This window comes from Furipterus horrens, unplaced genomic scaffold, assembly GCF_987537825.1.
Source record: "Furipterus horrens unplaced genomic scaffold, mFurHor1.1.pri manual_scaffold_5, whole genome shotgun sequence".
NCBI lineage: Eukaryota > Metazoa > Chordata > Mammalia > Chiroptera > Furipteridae > Furipterus > Furipterus horrens.
The window spans coordinates 6,824,182-6,844,669 of record NW_028327175.1 but is presented as its reverse complement, the minus strand read 5'-3'; the positions used below and the strand labels follow the sequence as shown (position 1 = coordinate 6,844,669).

The 20,488-nt window shown below is 46.8% G+C and overlaps 1 protein-coding gene, 1 long non-coding RNA gene and 1 pseudogene across 2 annotated transcripts in view; 2 read left to right on the top strand and 1 right to left on the bottom strand.

Annotated features, from left to right (window-relative positions):
* Nucleotides 1-326: 326 nt before the first annotated feature.
* On the bottom strand, nt 327-1,524 carry LOC150008149 (small ubiquitin-related modifier 2 pseudogene; annotated as a pseudogene).
* A 2,116-nt stretch (nt 1,525-3,640) lies between these two features.
* Nucleotides 3,641-20,488, top strand: part of GHR (growth hormone receptor) — a 215,942-nt gene continuing 199,094 nt past the window's right edge. Inside the window, exon 1 of the mRNA XM_090276143.1 lies at nt 3,641-3,877. Within this exon, the coding sequence (XP_090132269.1) occupies nt 3,838-3,877 (40 nt within the window). The 5' untranslated portion in view covers nt 3,641-3,837. The remainder of the gene's footprint in view (nt 3,878-20,488) is intronic.
* Nucleotides 4,830-5,465, top strand: LOC150008148 (uncharacterized). The gene is made up of 2 exons (XR_016511101.1): nt 4,830-4,957; nt 5,052-5,465. It is a non-coding gene; the product is annotated as an uncharacterized LOC150008148 (long non-coding RNA).

The window sequence follows — 20,488 nt, the reverse complement described above, 5'->3', positions numbered from 1 at the left end:
TAAAAAGAATCCCGCTGGTAACTGCATTTAGACTAGATGCAGCTGGCGGCGGTGGTGGGTGTTGATGCACGGACACCAGGGGAGAAGAAAGATTATAGAGCAGTGACCCAGGCAGGACAGGACAGGGCTTCAGACCAGCTGCTGGGCGTGGAGAGAGAAGGGAGCAGATTCTGCCAGAGTATTGAGTGCGGCCTCTGGAGCTCTGTGTAGAGATCTAGGTTTGAGAGACACAAATTCAGGAGGTAGAAATTTTCATTCAATTTAGTTTTTGTTTTTTATTTTCATTTTAAACAAGAAGTTTACTTAAACCACAAGACGCTCGACTGGAAGGGAAAGCTATCTAGGATTGCCCTACACGCAACAGCTCTGTACAAAACGTTATAAAATTGTCCTTGGTTTTACAATGATAAATGAAAAACATTAAAATTCTCCAATCGAACAAGGCACGCAAAGATTTTTATGTTGTTCTTTTCTGTTGTTGTTGTTAAACAGCAGAGGAAAAATAACTTACTGGAATATGAAGATAAGAGCTGAACGAGCGTGCCACCAATGGAGAGAGGCAGTATTTTCGCAGGACCAGTCTTTTTCCCCATCCCATCTCCAGCTGACATCAATCAAAACATGCCATTGGCCATTTAGCTTTAAAAAAGCTGCAAATGCTGTGCACATACACCAGTTACTTTCTGTGCAGTAAAGGGGCAATGAAAGAATAGATAAAACTATACTGTAGAAAGTCAGGGTGCGGTGGCTCCAAACCACTTGCTAATTGAGGATGTCTTCTTGGTCTGGAGCGACAGAGTTCTGAAGTCAAGTAACAGGTTCTCTTTTCAGCAGGCACCTCCTGTGTGCTGCTGGAGCACATCAGTTAGATCTTCATCCTCCATTGCCAACGGCACAGGTGTGTCTGTTTCATCGACTGGCTACCCATCAAATCGGAATCTGATCCACCTCCTCACAATCCCTGTCATTCACAACAGGCTTTCATTACTTTACCAAGTGGTGTGTGCCTCTTATCAGCACTACAGGACCATCCCACCCTGCCACCTTCCGATTAATGTGATCGTTGCCCTGAGTCTAGACTCCTTCTTTGGCCTTTTCATCGCCCATGGCGAGCACCGGAGTCTCCTGGGCTGCCGCTTCACAAAAGAGGTGCCGGGTCCGCACCAAACAAGCCTCAGTTCAGTTTGAACATTTACCGGGCACACTACCGTTTGCTGGGCACTGACGCAGACATTTCAGGTACAAATATTAAGGGTCTCGTAATCAATGGGAAAAACAAACATGTCAATAAAAACTGAAGTGTTTAACAAAAGTAGGTCTAAAAGCCTAAAAGGATGCAGATGCAGGGATGATTAAGTAATGAACTCTACCTGGTGGAAAGAGCCAGGAAGGGCTTTAGAGCTGAAACTTGAAAGTCAAGGAGACTTCCCTATGTGGACAAAGTAGACAAAGTAGGATATTCCAGGCTGAGGGGAAGGTGTGAGTATGTACAATTTCAGTTTTCATAAGGCAAAGGGGCTCTGGTATGCCTTAACTTATACCTGATACACACACACACACACACATACACACACGCAATAATCTATAAAATACAAAGTGACCTCTACTACTATAGGCCCACACGTAGTCATATATGAAGTCTGAGAACCATTATTTGTAGGACTTCAAAATAAAGACTGCCCTTCATGCGAGCTTCAAGTTTCTTCTGGTTCCACACTATTTTATATTAATCAGTGCATCTTTTCCTATGTCTTCTGTGCATTCTGCTTTCCTGTCTCACACAACGGAAGCTACAACTGAACTTGGAGGAAAGAATTTTAGACATGGCCTTGAGATCATCTCAGGGTGTAAACAAAGCAAAGAAAGTGTTTTTCGTGAATCCATCTGACAGCTCCTAGATGAGATCAAGATTCTCTGAGCTGCAAGGGTGGGGGTGGATGGGGGGCAGGGAAAGGATAAGAAGAAAGGATGTAGAGTTTGGTGGTGCCAGAGTCTTGGAGAGCCAACTTGGAAGGTCGTCTCAGACAGGAGCAGAGTCAGCATTTGAGGACTGCCTGGCCTCCACTCCTGCCAGTATTGCCCTTTCACCAGCTTGGCATGGGCTGACCACCCATCGGTTCTGCCTACTTGCGCCCTAACCTTTCTTCAGGTGGGCACCTCCCCTTTTAAAAAACTCCAGACACTGGAAACACTCCCGCTTCTCCAGTAAAGCAGATCTCTCCAGCCACAGAGGGACTGGGGGAGGGCCTTAGGGAAAGGAAGTCTTATTATACTCAGGTGAGACAGACAGGACCAGTTCAACATCACCACCCACCCGCCTTCTTGCCCCCAGATGGGACAGTGACGGTATACACCCCTTCCAGAATCTTCCCTCCTTTCATTCTGCGTGTCTTTTCCTGGAGAAGCTGTGTTGTTGAGCCGCAGCCCAGCCTTGGGAAGGACCCTTAGTAATAGAACTTTCCACTGATCAGGTTCCTTTAAAAGCAGGGGTGTCTTAGGTGACATCTGCTGCTCCAGTGTCCGTGGTCCTGTGTCCCTTCCCAAGTCTTTCTCCCCACCCCACCCCCCACACTACTCTGTATGGCCGGGGATCTTTTGTTCTCGTGCTAACAAGCTTGATGTAAATGTAAGTTGTTTAAACATTTCTTTCTGGGTCTAGACTTGGCTTTGTGTCTGGGAGCCCTGCAAAAAAAAAAAATGTCATTTTGTAAGCCGCGGCTGTTAGAAGCTCCTAGATAATGACGTTACAGCAGGCAGGCAGCAATAAAGTAAATAGTAAAAAGATAGTACAACCAGCTGCCCCTTCAGACCTCAGACAGCTTGGAGCTGGACTTCTGTACTTTCTGCTCAGAAAAGAGCCTGATGCTTTCCAAAAGGACATGCGTAACTTTCCGAAGCACTTTCTCGGCTGCTTGATCTTCCCTGCCCTGGGATCAGGTGGGCAGGCCTGCATTTGACAGATGAACTATGTCCACAACCAGGCTGGTGGTGAAAGCGCGTCCCCTAGGTCGCAGGCAAGGACGACCCCCAGGCTGGGGCCCTTGTCAGGACTCTCTCCCTGCACGCCACGCGTCCTTGGTAAACCCATCTCCCCGGCTCTAAAATAAGGGCCTTCCTCCTTTCAGCGAGCTTGTCACCCTGCCCCGGAGAGCGGGAGTTGGGGACACGGTTGCCGGGGGAGACAGGCAAGGCTTGGGTGGCTAATCACGCTTTCTAGGCGCCTTGCTGGTGCGGCGTCCCGTTCTGGCGGGTCGCGGACTTTTCTCTGCAAGCCTCGGGGTGTCAGCACTGGAGCTCCGCTAGGTCCTGCCTTCTTTTTGGGACCGGGGGTGGGCGGAGAGGAAGGAAGTGCCCTGCAACTGCCAATACTTTCCTCTAGGAGGAGCCGCGCCGCCCGGAGGAGAGTGACACGCACCAACTCCAACTCCGCGCGCGGAAACGCTTCCCCGCCGCGCCTCGGAATGCGCGGCCCGCGCGGCTCCCGGCGCCCTCGCAGCGAGTCCCGAGCCGGCGGCGCTGCGCCCCCGCGTCCCCTCGCCCCCGCCGCGCAGGCCCCGGGCCCGGCGTGACCCTCGCGGAACCGCGGCCGCGCGTTCCCACCCCGCCCGTCCCACCCGCCCTTCCCGCTCCACCCCGCCCCCTCCCTCTCCCCGAGCCTGACAGCCCGCGAGCTGCCAAGCTGGGCGCAGCCATGGGAAGAGGAGGCGGTCTCGGCAGCGGCGGCCGTGGCGGCGGAGGCTGCGGCGGCGGCGGCGGAGGCTGCTGAGACCCGGCGGCGGGGACCCCGGGCTGCGGCCGCGCGGGCCCCAGGCCCCCGCGCGCTCGGCCGCAGCGCAGATGCGAACCCGCGCTCTCAACGCCGAGACGAGGCTCGAAGGTACTGGCGGGGGCTCCAGGGTCGGGCTCTGATTTCCCCGCCGTGGTGCCAGGGCGCCCGGGAGTGGACCCCGGGACGCCAGCGGTTTATGGAAATGGGGATCTGTCTTCTGTATTTACACAGATAATGTTTTTCCCGGGCGACTTGGGGGTTGGCTGGGCTCCCCTCCTCCTCGGGAAGTTGTTTTTTTTTTTTTTTTTTTTTTGCTGGTGGGCTGTTGAAACCCAATCCACGCTGCGGACGTGTGCGTGTGTCTGGTAGGGGACAGCCGGGGGTTGGGGGCGTCAGGAGACCCCCCCCTCCGTTGACTTGTGCCCCGACCGCTGTTTGCGGTGCGCGGAGGGGCTTCCTCCGAAGACAGTTCTGTTGCAAAAGTTTTGCGAGTGTTTCTGTTTGACATCATGAGCTGGGCTGGGGCAGAAACGCTGCAGCTGCAGCTGCTGAGCTGGGAGAAGTCCCTGGCGGCGCGACCCGAGCAGAGGGGAGGTCGCCCGGCTGTGCGCGTCTGCACCGCGCGCGCTCCTCCCCAAAGCGCACGGCCCTTTGCAGCATTGGTGGCCGCTGCAGCCCTGCGCTGGCACTAGGGGAGCTGGGGTCAGCAGGGTCAGGGCCATCGGTCCCCATGAGCTGCGGTGGGTGGAAGTCGTGGCGAGCCGAGCTCCCCCGGCCCAGAACATACTCGTGGTTATGAAATCAGCCAGGCTCAAAGTTTTGACAGAACTGCCCGAGGCTTGAGGCTGTGATGAGTGGGGCAGCCACGCGTCTGGGGAGAGGGCGCTGGCGGCGCACAGAGGGCGCCTGGGCAGTGCCACCCACTCAGGGGTGCGTGGGGAGGTCTGGGAGGGGGGGGCGAGTGTTTTATACATAACCCAGAGGGGGACGCTTGCTGGGGCCAGGCTGCGGGAGTTGGTGGCCTGGCGCTGGGTTTGTGTACTGAATGAGTGTACGTGTGCGCCCGTGTGCGCCCGGGGAGGCGTGTCGGAGCCCGAGCCAGTAGGGTGTGCAGAGGGGAGGAGGAAGCCAGAGAGGTGCCGCCCGCCGATTTGTAATGCCAGGAGACCTTGGAAGGGACAGGGAAAGGTAACGGGAAGCCTGAGGGCTGGGAAGTTACAGGAATTCCTGCACAGTATTTAAGTGCCTCAGACTTGAAAATGCTAGACCTGTTGCCTTTCAGGGGCAGGGAGCTGGAGGTGGTTTCCGGAACTCTGGAGAGACCTGCACAGGAGGACAGGGGTTCCAGGATTTGTGTGTATGTGTGGGTACAGAATGCTGGAGACCGGAACGCGAGTCGGAGCTGTGGATCTGAAATTCCCCGGGTGCTGCTGTCCGTCGTGGAGACCAGACGGTCTCTGGGGTGTTTGCTGCTGGACTCCTTGGCGCGTGTGCCTGGGAAGCCGCTCACCTTCGCTCGCAAATGTGGTGGCTGCTCTGTGCCCTGAGCAGCTGGCGTTCTAAACCGGTTTCCACCTGGGTCGCCCTGGAAGTCCTTTCCCCGGGTGCTAAGGGATAGACCTTGGAGGTGATTAGTATTGAACCATTTCCAGAAATTAAAATGCTGGATAGAAACAAAATAAAATGACTTAGCAGACAGTGTTGTTGGTTCCATCTTTTCTGTGATTGGGGGATTCTGCTTCCTTTTGAGAAGAGCAAAGCTTAGTTATCCCAGGTTGGATCTGAAGGGGTCTCCCGTTATTTATGGCTCCCCTTCTGACGGACTTGGAGGGCTTGGGTGGTAGGGGAAGCACGTCCGGTCCCTCCTCTCCTCTCCCACCCTTTCAAACTTGCTGCTTCCCATTGGCCTGAGGAAAGCTGGTGAGTCAACATTCAGTCTTCCTTCTGAAGTAAATATATCAGAGTGAAATTACAGTTTGGGTCTCCGGAATACCACGGAAAGCCGGCACTGAACGGCCAAAAGTGTGGAATGAGAGTCTATAAATGCAGAGACCAAGTGCCGAAATGAGTGCATTTCCCCCCCGAAACCGAACATAATGTTGCCTGGCAAATATTTGTTCTAGGCAGAGTTTGGGAGCGCATTTTTGATGATCAGCTTTTAAACAGCAGATTCCACATCATAAACCTCTTGACACCTTCTCTATGCTGTCTCTGGTGCCTGCTTTAACAGATGTTTATGGTGCTTGGTAACCTATGGGACTGTCATGTCGAATATCTTGTTAGCTGAGGACATAATGTTTATAGCATAATGTAATAAATGGAGCCCCAGTTGCAGCCTGCTTCTGCCAAGTGTGTGAAGTACCCCAGTATGGAAACAAATCTTGATGTTGGCCTGATGCAGTGAGCCTTTTTGGCTCCCTGCTGGCAAGCATTGTTAATGTAAAGATAAATCTGAGTGCAACAGGAAGACTACCACACAGCAAATTGTTGAGCTTAGAAAAAAGGCGTGGGTTATATTTTTGAAATCTGCTGCCCCAGAGCTAAAGTTTCTCTGTCATTCCACTGGTAAATTGCACAATTATGGAGATGTGGTTTGCTTTTAGAGAACAAATTTTTAAAAATATGTCAATAATAAAAATAACTTCTATTTCTTAGTGTGTTCATGTGTCGATCCAAACCATCAATTTTTCTTAAAAAAAAAAAAAAAACTATAATCACAGGACAACTGTAATAGAATAACAATAATTTCTTAGCAAAACAAAAATATACCTAAATAAAATAAAGAACAAAATTAAGTTAGTGAAGAAAAAAAAAAAACCCTATAATCTCTTTGGTAATGATTTAAATAATACAAGTGTTCAAGTTGCCTAATCACTTTGTGAACCTTGAATTGATAAGAATTGATGTTTAGAAAGACAGGAGTCAGCCCTCCATTAATTGTGTAAGCAAGGCGAAATGGGATGTCTTTTTTCAAGAGTTTTTTTTTTTTCTTAAGCTGAAACAGTGTATATAATATAAATTATGTGCCCAATAAAATGGTTCACTGGGGTGATGACCAACTTCAGGGTTGGTCTGTCGGGTACATGACTTCCAGATTAGCACCTCTCTGTGTAAATGGGCCAGCCCACCTTTTCTTGGATGGAATACGATGGGAATCTCTTTTCCTTGCTAGCCAGTTCCTTCCACAAGAGATGCATTTTTAGAAAGTTCAGACTTGTACTAAGCCAGCATTTTCTTCCACCCTTTGGCCTACTGCTGAGTTGTTGGAGTCGCACACAATATGTCTGATCTCTTGTCTTTCGGGACTATCTTGGACAGGAACACTAGGCTCCTTCTTCCTGAATTCTTTCTGGCCCATTCTTGTAGCCTTGTCTCACCCCCGTGCATCCTACCCTTCCCTGCCCCGACCACTGCGCCCTGGATTCCACAGTCTCATCATCCTCATATGTACTGAGACGCAGCTGTGAACTCAGGTCTGGACTCTCTGTGTCTACTAAGGCAGGGTAATACTGAGGCAGTTTTTAAGCCATCTCATGCACTGTTTGCTAACTTTAAACCCAGGAACAAGATAGCAACTCATTCTTTTCAGGTTATTACTCATCCGTAGTCAAAACATGATATGATAATAGTTTCCAAACTTTGTGTGTGTGTGTGTGTGTGTGTGTGTGTGTGCCTGAACTTTCTATGAATCTATAGGAAGTGTAATACTGTGAAGGTCCATTGACATCTACATGCAATGAAAATAGCTACTTAATTTCTCTCTCTCAGGGGCTACCAACACCCTAAATGCCAAATGTAGAATGTTCTGAAGACAAGCAAATTGAAGCTGCCTATTACAGGTGGGCAGAGCGTACCTTACGAGGCATTCTTTTCAAGGGCCTCATTGTGTCTGCTTCCCTGAGCAAGAGCCAGTACCAGTACCAGCAACCAGGCGTTTACAGAAGGCTTGTTCAGTCCAAGTCTCAGAGTGCCTGCCATCTGGCCCTAAGGGGGGTCAAAGTCCATCAGACAGAATCCCTTCCTTAGGCAACTGGGATTTGCGATGTGCATACAGGACTTGACTGAGTCAACAGCCTTGCCCTTCTCTGGAGGCAAATAGCCTGCTCATGCACCAGGGACGTTCAGAGCAGGCATATATCACAGCCTCAGTACCAAGGAGGCTCTGGCTTCCTGTTGTGGGTCTGGATCTAAGCCTGGCAAAGGTTCTGATCCTCCTCACTTCCCAAGTCCAGTCCTTCTTGGAAGAACGAAGCAAAAAGCTAATATATATATGGGGAGAAGACATGGTTCAACGGCAAGCATGCTTTGGGGCCCATTGGACCTCAGTCTGAATGTGGCCTTGACCACTAGACATGCAGATTAGCGCCTCTGAAACTCACTTCTCCCTCTGCGAGAACTGTAATTCCTGTTACATAGGGCTGAGTATGAACAACCTCTGTAGCATTTATGGCCTACAGCTTATCAGAACCTACCTGGTGTGATTGATCTCTCTTTTATGTATCTGTCTGGGGCTTCCCAACTAAATTATAAGTTTCCCCTACCCCCAGCTGAGAATCTGCCACAGCTGAGAATCTTCGGTCTTCTGGCTAGAAATGTAAATGGTTGATAATGAAAATGTTTTGTTTTGTTTTGCTTTGCTTTTTCCCAGCAAGTCTGGGTACGAAAGAAATGACTGTTTTTCTTGGCAACGAGAAAAAACAACCTGTAACGTACGCTGACGTCTGAGCCTGGCAGAAGCCCCCACTCTGTGCACAGACCCTCAATCAAGACAAGGAGCGAGGGACACTGTTGGGCTCGCAGATGAAACTGTCCCGGCTGCCCCCTCCTGTGTGTGTGCAGAGCTTCCTCACTCACCCCCATGCACTGTGGCCCCCACCCAGTTTACATTTGCTCCTTGGCTTTATTCTGTCCTCATACAGAGGGAGGAAATCATCAACGACAAAGTGCATTTTTAAAATCCTTACCTGAGGACATGATTACTGATTGGAGAGAGAGAGAGAGAGAGAGAGAGAGACAGAGAGAGAGAGAGAGAGAGAGAGAGAGAAAGAGAAAGAGGTCGGTCAGCTGCCTCCCCCATGTGCCCTGACTGGGGATCGAATCCACAAACTTTTGGTTCCAGGAATGATACTCCAACCAACTGCGCTACCCAGCCAGGGCAATAAAGTACATTTTTAAGTGCAAATTTTTATTTCGTGAGTCCCTACCTCCTACCCACCACCTCCCCCAATTACTGCAGCCTGCTGACAAGTGCTGGTGCAGGCAATTTCCAAATCAAAGTTCTACTCTGAAACAAGGAAGCCCCAGGTTAGGGCGGCGCACGATAAAATGGTAGTGAACTAGACATCAGGGAACCTGGGTTTCCTCCAAGTCCCGCCTCTAATTTGTAATTTTTGTACTTACCCTTCCTAGGCTTCCTATTCCTTTCGTGTGAAAACCAAACAGACAACAAGAAGCGCAGAGTTAACAGGATGACTTCTTAGGGTTCTTTTCAGGGTTCTGATCTGAAGCTGTTTAATTATTGAACTCCTTCTCTTGGCTCCTTTGGCTTTGTTCGGCTTCTCTGAGAATACATATTTCATTCATTTTTAATTTCAGGGGCTCCATTTTACATATTGCCTTCCTTCCTAGGCTGTGGGTTTCTCAAGAATAGGGAATAAATATTATTCATTTCTGTGTCTTTCTACTCCATTGAATGTTGTAAACTTTGCCGGTGTGGGAAGAGCGTCTGTTGAATTAATGTGGGATGTTCAATAAATTGACATCACTTATTTAACACTGTACAACAATTGTGAATATATGCATCCATTTTTTAAGATCAGCAAAGTAAAACGGACAGAAATGTGATGACATCGGTGCTTCCAAGCAGCCATTTGGAAACAACTCCAGCCTGTGGTGGCTGATGCCAAAGTCTCTCCAGAGCTGTTTTCTTCTGTTGCTGTGGTTTTTGCTTTGAGCTAGAGGAAGCCCTGGGAGGGACACCAGACCCCGGAAAGAGGGGCGGCAGGGTGGCTCGTTGCTCAGCCTCGGCCGCATTCGTCAGCGCTTCTCGCCACCTTCAAGTACACCAAGTGCGGCCTTAGACCAGGCACCTTCTTCCCTCCAGAATAATTCCTAACAAGGGGGTGATTTTGTCAGAAATTGCTGGGCTGTGTGTTTTTCGTTAGCATCTGAACTTCCCTTCAAATAGTCCATTCCCAGGTTGGTAGGTGATTTCTGCGGGAGCCCGTCACACTGCCAGATGTGTTTCCGGCCTGGATTAGGGCTGCTTCGCCACTGACTAGGCTCCCGTCCGTTTTCTTTAGACTGATAGCGTTATAATCACGACGAACTGCACTTCTCTGAGTGTGAACTGGTGTAAACAGAAATAAGTCTGTCGCTGGCTGGCGGAGTCTCCCCGTGAAAAGTGTAACGTAGGCAGGGAGTTCACTTCACGGTGCCAGGCGCGTCCTGCCTGGTCAAGTCCTCAGTTAGCGTTCGAACGCTGATAGAGTTTGCAAAACTGAACAGGTGCTTTCTGTAGTATCTGTGGTGGACAGCCTGCTCTGCTAGACATTTGCTGTAGTAACATCTTGATTGTTGTTTATAAAATGTTGCTTTAAGTATATAACGGAAAATCTTAAAAGAGGCACCCCTCTCCGTTCCTTTAGTCCCTGTTAGACCTATGAGAAAGTCACAAGTCCAAGCAATAGGGCCTCAGAATTTGAGATCATCAACCAAGGATTCTCAACCACGTATTGCCTCTCTGCCAGGGCATTTTGTAATATGGTTATTACAGGACTGGAAAGAGTCCTAGGCTTTTAGTGCCTAGAATCAGGATGCTCAGTTTCGGTAATGCCACGGACCGTCCTACACAAGGAAGAACTGTGCCCCTTTAAGGGCCAGCAGGCCCTGTTGGAAATGGAGTCCAATAACCTCAGTTTATTTACGGGCGAGGCAGTGGGGGTCCCTGAGAAATGACCAGACTTCCCTAGGATGCAAGTCCACGGGACAGTGGGAGATGACACGCCAGTTCCTCGAGCTTTCTTTCCAGGGCAGTCAGCCTGCGTTCCCACCACACACGTGGACGAGAGCCCCAGGAGAGCAGCTGCTTATCCCCATCACCCATGTTAACTACCCGAGGCAAGTGGCACGGGACGTGGAGTCCTTTCCCGCCAGAGCACAGGCGTTCGCTGTGAATCGGGGCTCGCCGGTGCCCTTGGGCTGTCAAGCACTGTGACAGCCTATTCTGAGGGTAGGTTGACCTTCTGGAAAGGGCATGCAGTAGGCTTCAGAGCCACACAGACCCAGCTTGTCTGATGGGACTTCAGTCCAGCTCGGACACTTAGCACCTTTCACGGTGTTAGCAAGTCAATTCAGCACTCTGAGCTTTATCTACAAAGCGAGGGTGGTGAGTCTTCCTTCACGGGGCTGCTGTGGTTTCAATGAGTCAAAACGGTGCCTGGCACACCTCCCTCGCACATGTAGAAGGAGGTGACGACCCCACCACCACCACCACCACACCCTTTGGAGAGGCTCTGAGGGAGGAAACTTAAAGCCTTCAGGCTGAAAAGATCCACTTGATACCAACTGCTACTTTTTTTCCCTCCTTCTTTTCCAGTAAACCAAAGTTATGGCTCTAATGAGTCCCCAATTGTTTCTTTAATTTGTGTTATCGGGAGTCCAGCTGCCTGTGTGCTCTCCTCCGCTTGCCCAACACGTATTTTTGGTGCCATTGGCTAGACATGCAGTCTTCACACGTCTGTGTTATCAGCCTGGAACAGATGCGGACGTCTGGTGTATTTCACCGTGATCGGGATGAAGTGTTAGCCTTGACTCTGTGAGTAGTTTTCAAAGCCTGCCTACCTTTGGTAACCCCGCTATCTTGATATCCACATACATGGACCATTAAGCTCTTCGGAAAGTTACCCGTGTGCCAATATTAAAGTTTTGATACAAGGCTAATAACAGTCTTGGAAGGAAACATCTCTAAAGAGCAGGGCACTGATGTTGTAGAATAATTCATATATTTTATTATTTTATAATGTGTTTGGGTTTGAGTATTTGACCTCCATTTCTCAGTTTTTCCATAGTTACCATTTCTGGTGTTTGTTTGTTTTTTTAAGTTACGTGAGGGATATGGAATATTTAATGAAATCTTTGACTAATCTTTACACTTACAATAGCCCAAAGGAAAATTGCCCTTGGTTGCCTTGGCGCTGAGGGAATGAAATGCAGAATGAGAAATTCTTATAAACTATCTGAGCTTTGACTCTGAGATGATAAACAGCATGGCTCTCTGGGCTAACCAATGCTGAAATTCCTCTAACCTCTAATTCTAACTTGAGAAAAGAATAGGTTTTAAGGGCTTTTTTGTTTAGTTTTGCTTTGATTACAAGTGGTTGGAAACCTAGACTTAGTATCTAATAATACAATCTACGTGAAACACAAATTATCGGCTCACAATGAGATCCAAGGAGCTACAAAGGGACAATCATGTCAAAACGGTCTTTTCCTTTTCTTAGGAGGAATAAATAGGCCTTGGCTGAAAGGTATCCCCTTCAGACTCTGACATACAGAGCATAGCACATTTTTTAAAGGAAAAAGGCAATTACCTTTCAGAGCGTGCATGGGACTGTTTACTTAAATGCCTAATGAAGTTGGCATGGTTTTAAACCATGACCTGTGACGCTTTGTATGTGGGCTGACAGGCACAATCTGTTAATGCAGATTTGTAAACCGGGTGCCACCACAGCCCTGGGGGGTGGGGCTGTCCGGGGAGAGGGCCCCACTGGCTCTGCATCACACACAGCACCCCAAGAACATTTAAGTGGAAAGAGCGGCCACTCTTAACCAAAGGAAGCAAATGAAGATGCTTAAACCCATTGTATGTATCCTTAGATCCTACAGACTGCTTTCAGACTGCCTCTTTTTAGGAAGCCCTCAGAGTTCCAGAGGAAAGAGCACTCAGCTTCTCCATGTCCAATTTCAGATTTCCTTTTGCCGCTGCTAGATTGTCAACTCCTAGGGGCAAAGGACTGTGTATTATCTGCTTAGTGGGCGCTCAGTAAACAGGTTGCCTCACTAATCACTGTTACGTGGATAATATTAAGGACGTGCTGATTAAGCCTGGAGGCTATACCAGGTTCTTTTTCGTGTTACATTATTTAACCCCACACAGAACTCCTATGATTTACCTGATTGTACTTTTGGTGAAACTACGATGTGAGGAGGTTAAATCATTTAGACAAGGTTCCTCCGTTGGTAAGAAGCACAGTCCAGATTGAAACACGGATCTTCTTGATTCCAAACATGTCTAAATTCCATGCTTCTAACTGTTGCCTGCGTGGTGCTTGTAACCCTGTGTCCACAAGCTCTTTGATGTTCCTTCCTGTAAGAGGGGAGTCTACCTTCCCTCCCCTTGAGTATGGGCTGGACTCAGTGACTCATTTCTAAAGAACAGAGTGACGTAGAAGCAAACACGTGCAGCTTTGGAGACTAGGTCATTCAAAGGCAGTGTGGCTCTGTCCTGGTTGCTCCGTCTTTGGGATCCTTCACTCTGGGGAACCTACAGCATGTTTCGAGCCGCCTTACAGGGAGGCCCACCACCCGTGCGGTAGGAAGGACTCAGGCACCAGTCCAACAGCCTGTGCGCAGCTGAAGCCACTTGGCCACAACCACCATGACAGTGACCTTGGAGGCAGAGCCTTCAGCCCCAGTCCAGCCTCAGAATGGCTCTAGCCCTCTCCTAGCAAAAGCTTATCTGCAACCTTGTGAAAAAACCTGAGGCACAAACACCCAGCTAAGCCTCTTCTGGGTGCCTGCACTTAGACTGTACAATAATAAATGTTCATTGTTTTAAATTGTCAAGTTTGGGGTTAATTTGTTATGCAGAAGTCGATGACTTATATAACCTGTCACTGCCTTAATCATTAAAAAAAATTGTCTTAATTTCATTAAATCTGAAATTTTTTATACAGCAAGGAGAAAACTCCCTCCCCCCAAAAAAAACCCCACATGCTGTCATATATAGGTAGTAAAATATTAATGCCCAATTAATATGAGAGTTATAAGGACTTCTCTGGGACTTGGGATTTTGTAAATCAAAAGACAACTGCTTTAAAAATCCATGATTTCAAAAGAAAGGACATTAATAATAACCACATTGCTGAAGACTGCATTTTGAACTTTTAAAAAGTCCTCGCAGGAAAAGTCAAGAAGTATTGTTTGTAGTTTTCACTCACAATCTTCAGTTATCATGAGCACACTTGCACTTTATAGGATTTAAAGAAGCATGTAAAGCAAAGTTGAATTTTAACCTCTCTCCTAGTGGTTTCACTCCACTTTTCAAAGTCGGGGTGGGGGGAGGTCCCTCAGAGCTCACCGGTGAAGTCCTTTCTTGGTTTGCTCTGTCTGACAAGTTCCGTTCACTCTGCTCTGTGGCCACTTGCAGTTTAATAAGTGACTTGGACTTTGATTAATATCCTGTGAGCTCAAGCCCAAGAATCTGTGTAAGACTTTGGGATATAGTGCCATAATCTTAATTTAAATGGATTCTGAAAGCTGGGAAGAGATATATTTAAAGTACAAAGAGATGATTTAAAGGACATGTTTAGATACCGAAGGTAGGGCACGTTAAATCCTTCTAAAGATCCTAGATGACTTACTTTTGGAAAAAAACAAGTGAAAGTGATTTTTTTCCTCATGTATTTACAAAGGGATTTAAGTGAGTGGCGGAATTCATTCATGAAATGGATACGGCCGGTCCTTGTGTGGTATTCAGAACAAATGTAAGGAGAGATGTTGGTTTTCCTGGCCCGGGTTGAAGAACCCAGATCAGACCCTCCTAGGTCTCCTTTCCAATGTTTCCCCCTCCTTCGAGCTTGTCCCTTGAGTTCTCAAAACCAGTTTTTATATTGAACTGGACTTCTGAGTGTCTCTTGATCTTGATTCATGGGTTTGTGCTGCAGGGGAGAATAAAGATAAATATCAAGCGTCTGGATATGAAGATCCATTATGACCGTAATTCGCTCACTCACTCGCTCACAAACTCACTCGTTAATTCAGTCTACATTTTGCCCAGCCGAGCAATAGTCTAGGTGCCGGAAAACTAGCATAAACAGTTTAGGAATAGCCTCTGCCTTGTGGGAGTTCATTATCCAGTATGGAGAGGGACATTAACCAAGTATAATTAAGAACTGTTGTAAATCATATGAAACAAAGGAATAAGGGGGCCTGATTGAGGTTGGAGCTTGGTGGTTAGGGAAGGCTTTCCAAAAAGATGTTTAAAACCTACAGAGGCAGACGTGGGAGGGTGAAGGCAGAGCAATCTGGGCAGAGGGAAAGGAGCCAGAAGGTACCCAGTGCCGCTGAGAACTAAAAACAATCAGTGTGGCCAGAGTGCAGAGAGCAAGAAGGAGCATTAACTGAGAAAAGTCCAGAGAAGTAATCAGGGGCTGTCTCTTACGCAGTGTTGCAGACTGTGTTACAGTTTATTTATCATAAGAGCAATAAAAAACCTTGAGTTTAAAAGCAAGGGAGTGGCATTTGAAGCAGATCACCTGGCTCAATTATGAAAACTGGATGGAAGAGGGGTGGAAAGAGTTATTCAGGGAGATGGATTATGAGTCTGTTCTGGGGCCAGAGAGGTTGGTAGCTTGGACCAGGGTGGTGGTGAGAAGGCAGAGAGAAGTTAATACTTACTATTATGTATGGGTAATAGACTTACCACTTATTTATGAAGTAAAGTTGATTGGACTTAGTGCTGTCCTGGACCTGGCTGGGTGAGGGGTAGCAGGATAACGCCAGGTACTGGACTTAAAGTGAATGTGGAATACTGGAGGGTGACCAGGGGCAGGTTGGGAGAAAGTGCCATATTTTTCGCTCTATAAGATGCATTTCTTTTTCCCCAAAAGCGGGGGTAAATGTCTATGCATCTTATGGAGCAAATATTGTGTCACAGACCACGATGTGTATTACCTGACCTGTCAGTAGTGGCAACAGCTGTTAGAAGAGGAAGCGGTGGGCCCACGTGAAACCCCTGGGGACTCTTAGATGTCCCACTTTACTGCTGAATCTCAGGGCATCTGGTCAGTGTGAAGACAGTGAAGAAAGTGATCTCAGTGATTGTGAGCAACTGAGCTTCATAAATTCTGACACTAGCAATGATGAGTTCTTGGAGTTTTCAGAAACTAGAAGAGTACAGTCGTCCCCCTCTATATCACAGTTCACTTATTGTGGCCTCACTGTATCGCGGGATTTTTAAAAATATTATATTTAATTATTTATTGCAGATTTTTCGCTATATCTTGGGATTTTGTGGTACTGTATACGTATGTTGTTAAAGTGATGTAGGTTTAAGAGTGTAGATATGTTTAAGAACATAAGTAGTGTTTATAAAAGTGTGGGAAAGGTTAATAAGGGACTGGGAATGGTTTATAAGTGTGTAGGAAGGGTTTATAAAGCCTTAAAATATATATAAATACTAAAATAAATGTAAGGTTCCTACTTGGCGGATTTTCACCTATCGCGGGGGTTTGGGGGGGTAGGACCTAATACCCATGATAAGTGAGGGAATACTGTACTTGAACCTTAAAGTCTCTCCTCATTTGTTAATGAGAGTGGTAATGGTTCTTAATACCGCTATTGACTGCTGTTCACTTTACATGGTTGAAATATTATTGTTATATTTTATTAAATATTTTAGTACACCATTTGGTACAGAATATTTTTTTTCTTGTTTTCCTCCTCTAAACCTAGGTGTATCTTATAGTCAGGTGTGTCTTATGGAGTGAAAAATGCAGTAGTTGAGTTTGGGGACATTTTGAACTGGAGGCTTTTTTAAGACATCCACACGGGGAACACAGTGCAGTCCTGGGTCCTGGATCAGAGAAGGTATCTGGCGATAAGAAGTTAGAAGTCAGGGGCCTACACACAGAACTGAAGCCACAAAGGTGAGTGAGATCATAGACAGAGTGGACATGAAGGGAGAAAAGAAAACACAGGTCTGAGTCATGAGGAACTTCGACATTTAAAAGCGAAGTGGAGAAGAAGTTGACAAAAAGGGTGAAAAATGGGATGGCGTAGATGCTAGAGTGTCATCTCAGAGGCCAAGGAAGAAGAATAATTGAAGATGATGATGAAGGGTAAAATTCAAAAGGGACAGCAGATGCCCTTTGGATTAGTAAAATGATGTCTTGAAGGTCTTTAAGGAGAGCTTATAGATAACTGGCTGTCAAGGGAAACAGAAGGATAGAGCTCTAACTAGAGGAAGAAATAAAGTTAAGGGAGGGTTTTCTAAAGATGGGAGACTTGAGCATGTTTAAAGGTCAATGGGAAAAGAGCAATGGAGAGAATGGGAAGCTGAACTGAAGTTAGAACAAGAATGGGTGATTAATCATGCAGGATTCCTGGGAAGACAGAAGCAGACAGATCCCTAGCACAACTAAAGGAATTGGAGAGGAGAGGGGACTCCGGTCCTTCCATCTAGTGACATTGGAAAAGCCAGCATTTGTGCTGCCTGTCACTACCAGAACCAGTAAGTAGAGACAAGGATTGAATCTTCATGGGTGCTTTATTCAGATGCAGGTGATCTGGCAGGTTACGTACCTTAAAAACCATCTTAACATCTCATCTCAAGCCAAACTTGTTTGTAAGGAGAATAAAAATGTAGGTTAGGGGTTTGCAATTCAGGAAAAAGCAGGTAAGGGGTTTGGAATCCAGGGGAAAAGGTTAATCAGATAGAAGCTGCAGTCCGGCAATTTATCTAGCATCTCTTCAGCTGCTGACCCGTGATCCTTTATCTGCCTCCTGGTCCAGTGGAAGTTTCCTTCCTTCAGCACAATGGCTCAGATTCCGTCTTGATCTCTTGAAGTCCTCCTGGGGCACAAAGGTTGAATTGCTTGCAGCCTCCTGGAGTCCAGGTAGGTCCGGTCATGCTACCTACATGCATTAATCACTAAACCTATTAACTATAACTAAAGCTAAAAAGCTTTGACTCTTGAGTACCCCCATCACTAGGAGGAAAAAAGGAGGGACATGTGCAGATGCCTCAGGTGTGGTGCCTACAAGTTAAAGGAGCTTTTTCGTGATCACTTTTATCTGCTTTGGAAAGTAGTTGAGAGAGAGAGAGGAGGAATGAGATACCAGAAGGAAAAGGGGGTGATTTCAGATATTTGAGGACAGAGAAAGCATGAATATGAAAGAGAATAAATTAGCAAGGTTTAGTGGGATTACTAGTCATTGCTTGGAGATCTGGTTGAGGTTGGTCATCATAAAATCGTACTGGTGTCACTGTTAAAAGTGTTAGAAAGTGTTTGATCCTTTCTGGAGGTGTTCAGCAGTTTACCAGATGCAGAGAAAGTGAGATCACCTAGGCCTATAGTTTTGTTTAATGACAAAATGCAACCGCAAGCAAGTTTAGGATATTGGCATCAGTGAGGGAGCCATTGAAATGATAAACCAAGAATCTAAGCTAGTTTAGAAAGAAAGACAGAAGAGGGAGGAAGTGGAGTTCTGTGTGAAGCTCGTAGTCAGAGTGGTTGATTAAACGTGATTGGAAGGACAGAGGCCCGTGATCAGAACAAGGTGCTGTATCCCAGGCTAATTAAGTCTGAATCTTGGGATGGAGCCCATAGATTATTTAAAACTCTCCAGGTGATTACAGTACTTTTTATAAAAAAAGGGAAATATGTTAATGTGATTGTCGATAAATCCATGATGGCAAAAGATACTAGTGATGTGAAATCAAGATGAAGACACAAATAGAGAATGTAGTCAGAGAATCGTGCCTTTAGCAAACAAGCAAACAAAAATGAAGCCATACATACCATTCTTCATAAATGCAAGTCCTAGGTTTGCCTTCCTGCTCATTCTCCCTGAAATTAGAAGTCCAAGGCAAAGAAGTAAAGATTATTATGGGAAAGATGATAGAATTCAAGACAAACTTATTGGAGAGCAGATGCTTTGGGATTTGACTGATGAAAACTGAACTAGAAGCATGAGGACTGTTTGCTCACTGGAGTCTCCTTGGAGGGACGAGACCTTGGCTCGCTTGACAGACATGGTGTTCGTCTGGCTACAGAAGTCCGTGGGGCTTAGGTCCTTATGAGGTGCCTGGTTGGCCCTCAGCCCCAATCCTTGGACTTGGTGGCTATGTTATAGTCCACCGTCTTGGAATGGTGTTGAAATTCTGTTCATTGAAATCACATATGAAGGTTTGTTAATGTTTGACTTGTAATTCTGTGACAAGGATAGTCACTGCCAGGTTTTTCAGTTAAGAAAACTTACCTCTGTTCTTTCCACAGTGAGTAAAAAGCCATTTGTATAGTTAACTTCTGGCTAAGTGGCGTGCTTATGAAAGGTACAAGGCTCACAGACATAACTAAATGAAGCCCAGCAAATCTAGACACTTACAACCCCAGCCCATTGCCCTGGTCTGTCATCCCATAAGTTTAATGTCAAGGGCATGTTCTGAAGAAGATGGCCATAAGAAGACTCAGGTAGACATGGAGCACATTGTCAAAACACTGGCATGTTTTATCAGTGCATTAGTCAGGGTCTCCAGAGTATACAGGTCTATCCAGAAAAAGTCCAGCCGTTGTTAATGTAATGAGAATGATTTGCGCAACATCAATGTAACCTGGCAGCCAAGGAGAGTGGACTGGAATGTGCATGTGTGAACAATGACGACTTCACTGTACTAGTCAGCGGGGGCAGTAGATGCCATTGAGTGAGCACATGTACTGTGTGGCCGACACATTCAAAACGACTGAGCAAGAAGAGCAATGAATCTGCATCAAATTTTGCATTAAGCTCGAACATTCCTTCATGGAAACTATTCAGATGACTCAGAAGCCCACAGCTGTGGGCAACTGGTGATTGGCAGTTTCACCACAACAACGCACCTGCTCATGCATCGTGCCTCATGCAGAGTTCTTTTGTGAAATAGCAAATCACCCAGGTGACTCAGCCCCCCTACAGCCCAGATTTGGTGCTCTGCGATTTCTTGCTTTTCCCAAAACTGAAATCACCTTTGAAAGGGAAGAGATTTCAGACCATCGATGAGATTCAGGAAAATATGAAGGGGAAGCTGATGATGACTGGTAGACCTGTGTGAGGTCCCAAGGTACCTACTTTGAAGGAATACTAAGGTATCATTGTCCTGTGTACAATGTTTCTTATGTCTTCTTCGATTAATGTCTTCATTTTTCACATTACATGGCTGGATACCGTCTGGACAGACCTCGTATATATTAGAAAGAGATTTATTTGACAGAATTAGCTCACACAGTTATGGAAGCTTACAAGTCCAAAACATGTACGGTGGGCCTGCAGGCTGGAGGCACATAGAAGAGCTGATGCTACACTTCCAGTCTGAAGGCCGTCTGCTGCTGGGTTTTCTCCTGCTCAGGAGAGGTCATTCCTTTGTTCTGTTTAGACCATCAGCTGATTGGAGGAGACCCACCCTCATTATGGAGAGCAATGTGCTTTATTCAGCTTCTACCAATGTAATTGTTAATTTCATACAAAAACACCATCACAGAAAGAGCATGTTTGACCACATATGCAGGCACTGGGACACAGTCAAGTTGACCCAAACTTAGCCACCACACCAAGGGAGGTTATGGCACTGTCTTCTCTGGATTCCACAACAGCGTTTAATATATGCGAGGTACTGTGTGGAATAGAGGCATTATTCTGCCAGTTGGTCTTCTTTGGGGATGCTGAGCATTTTTTCCTGTA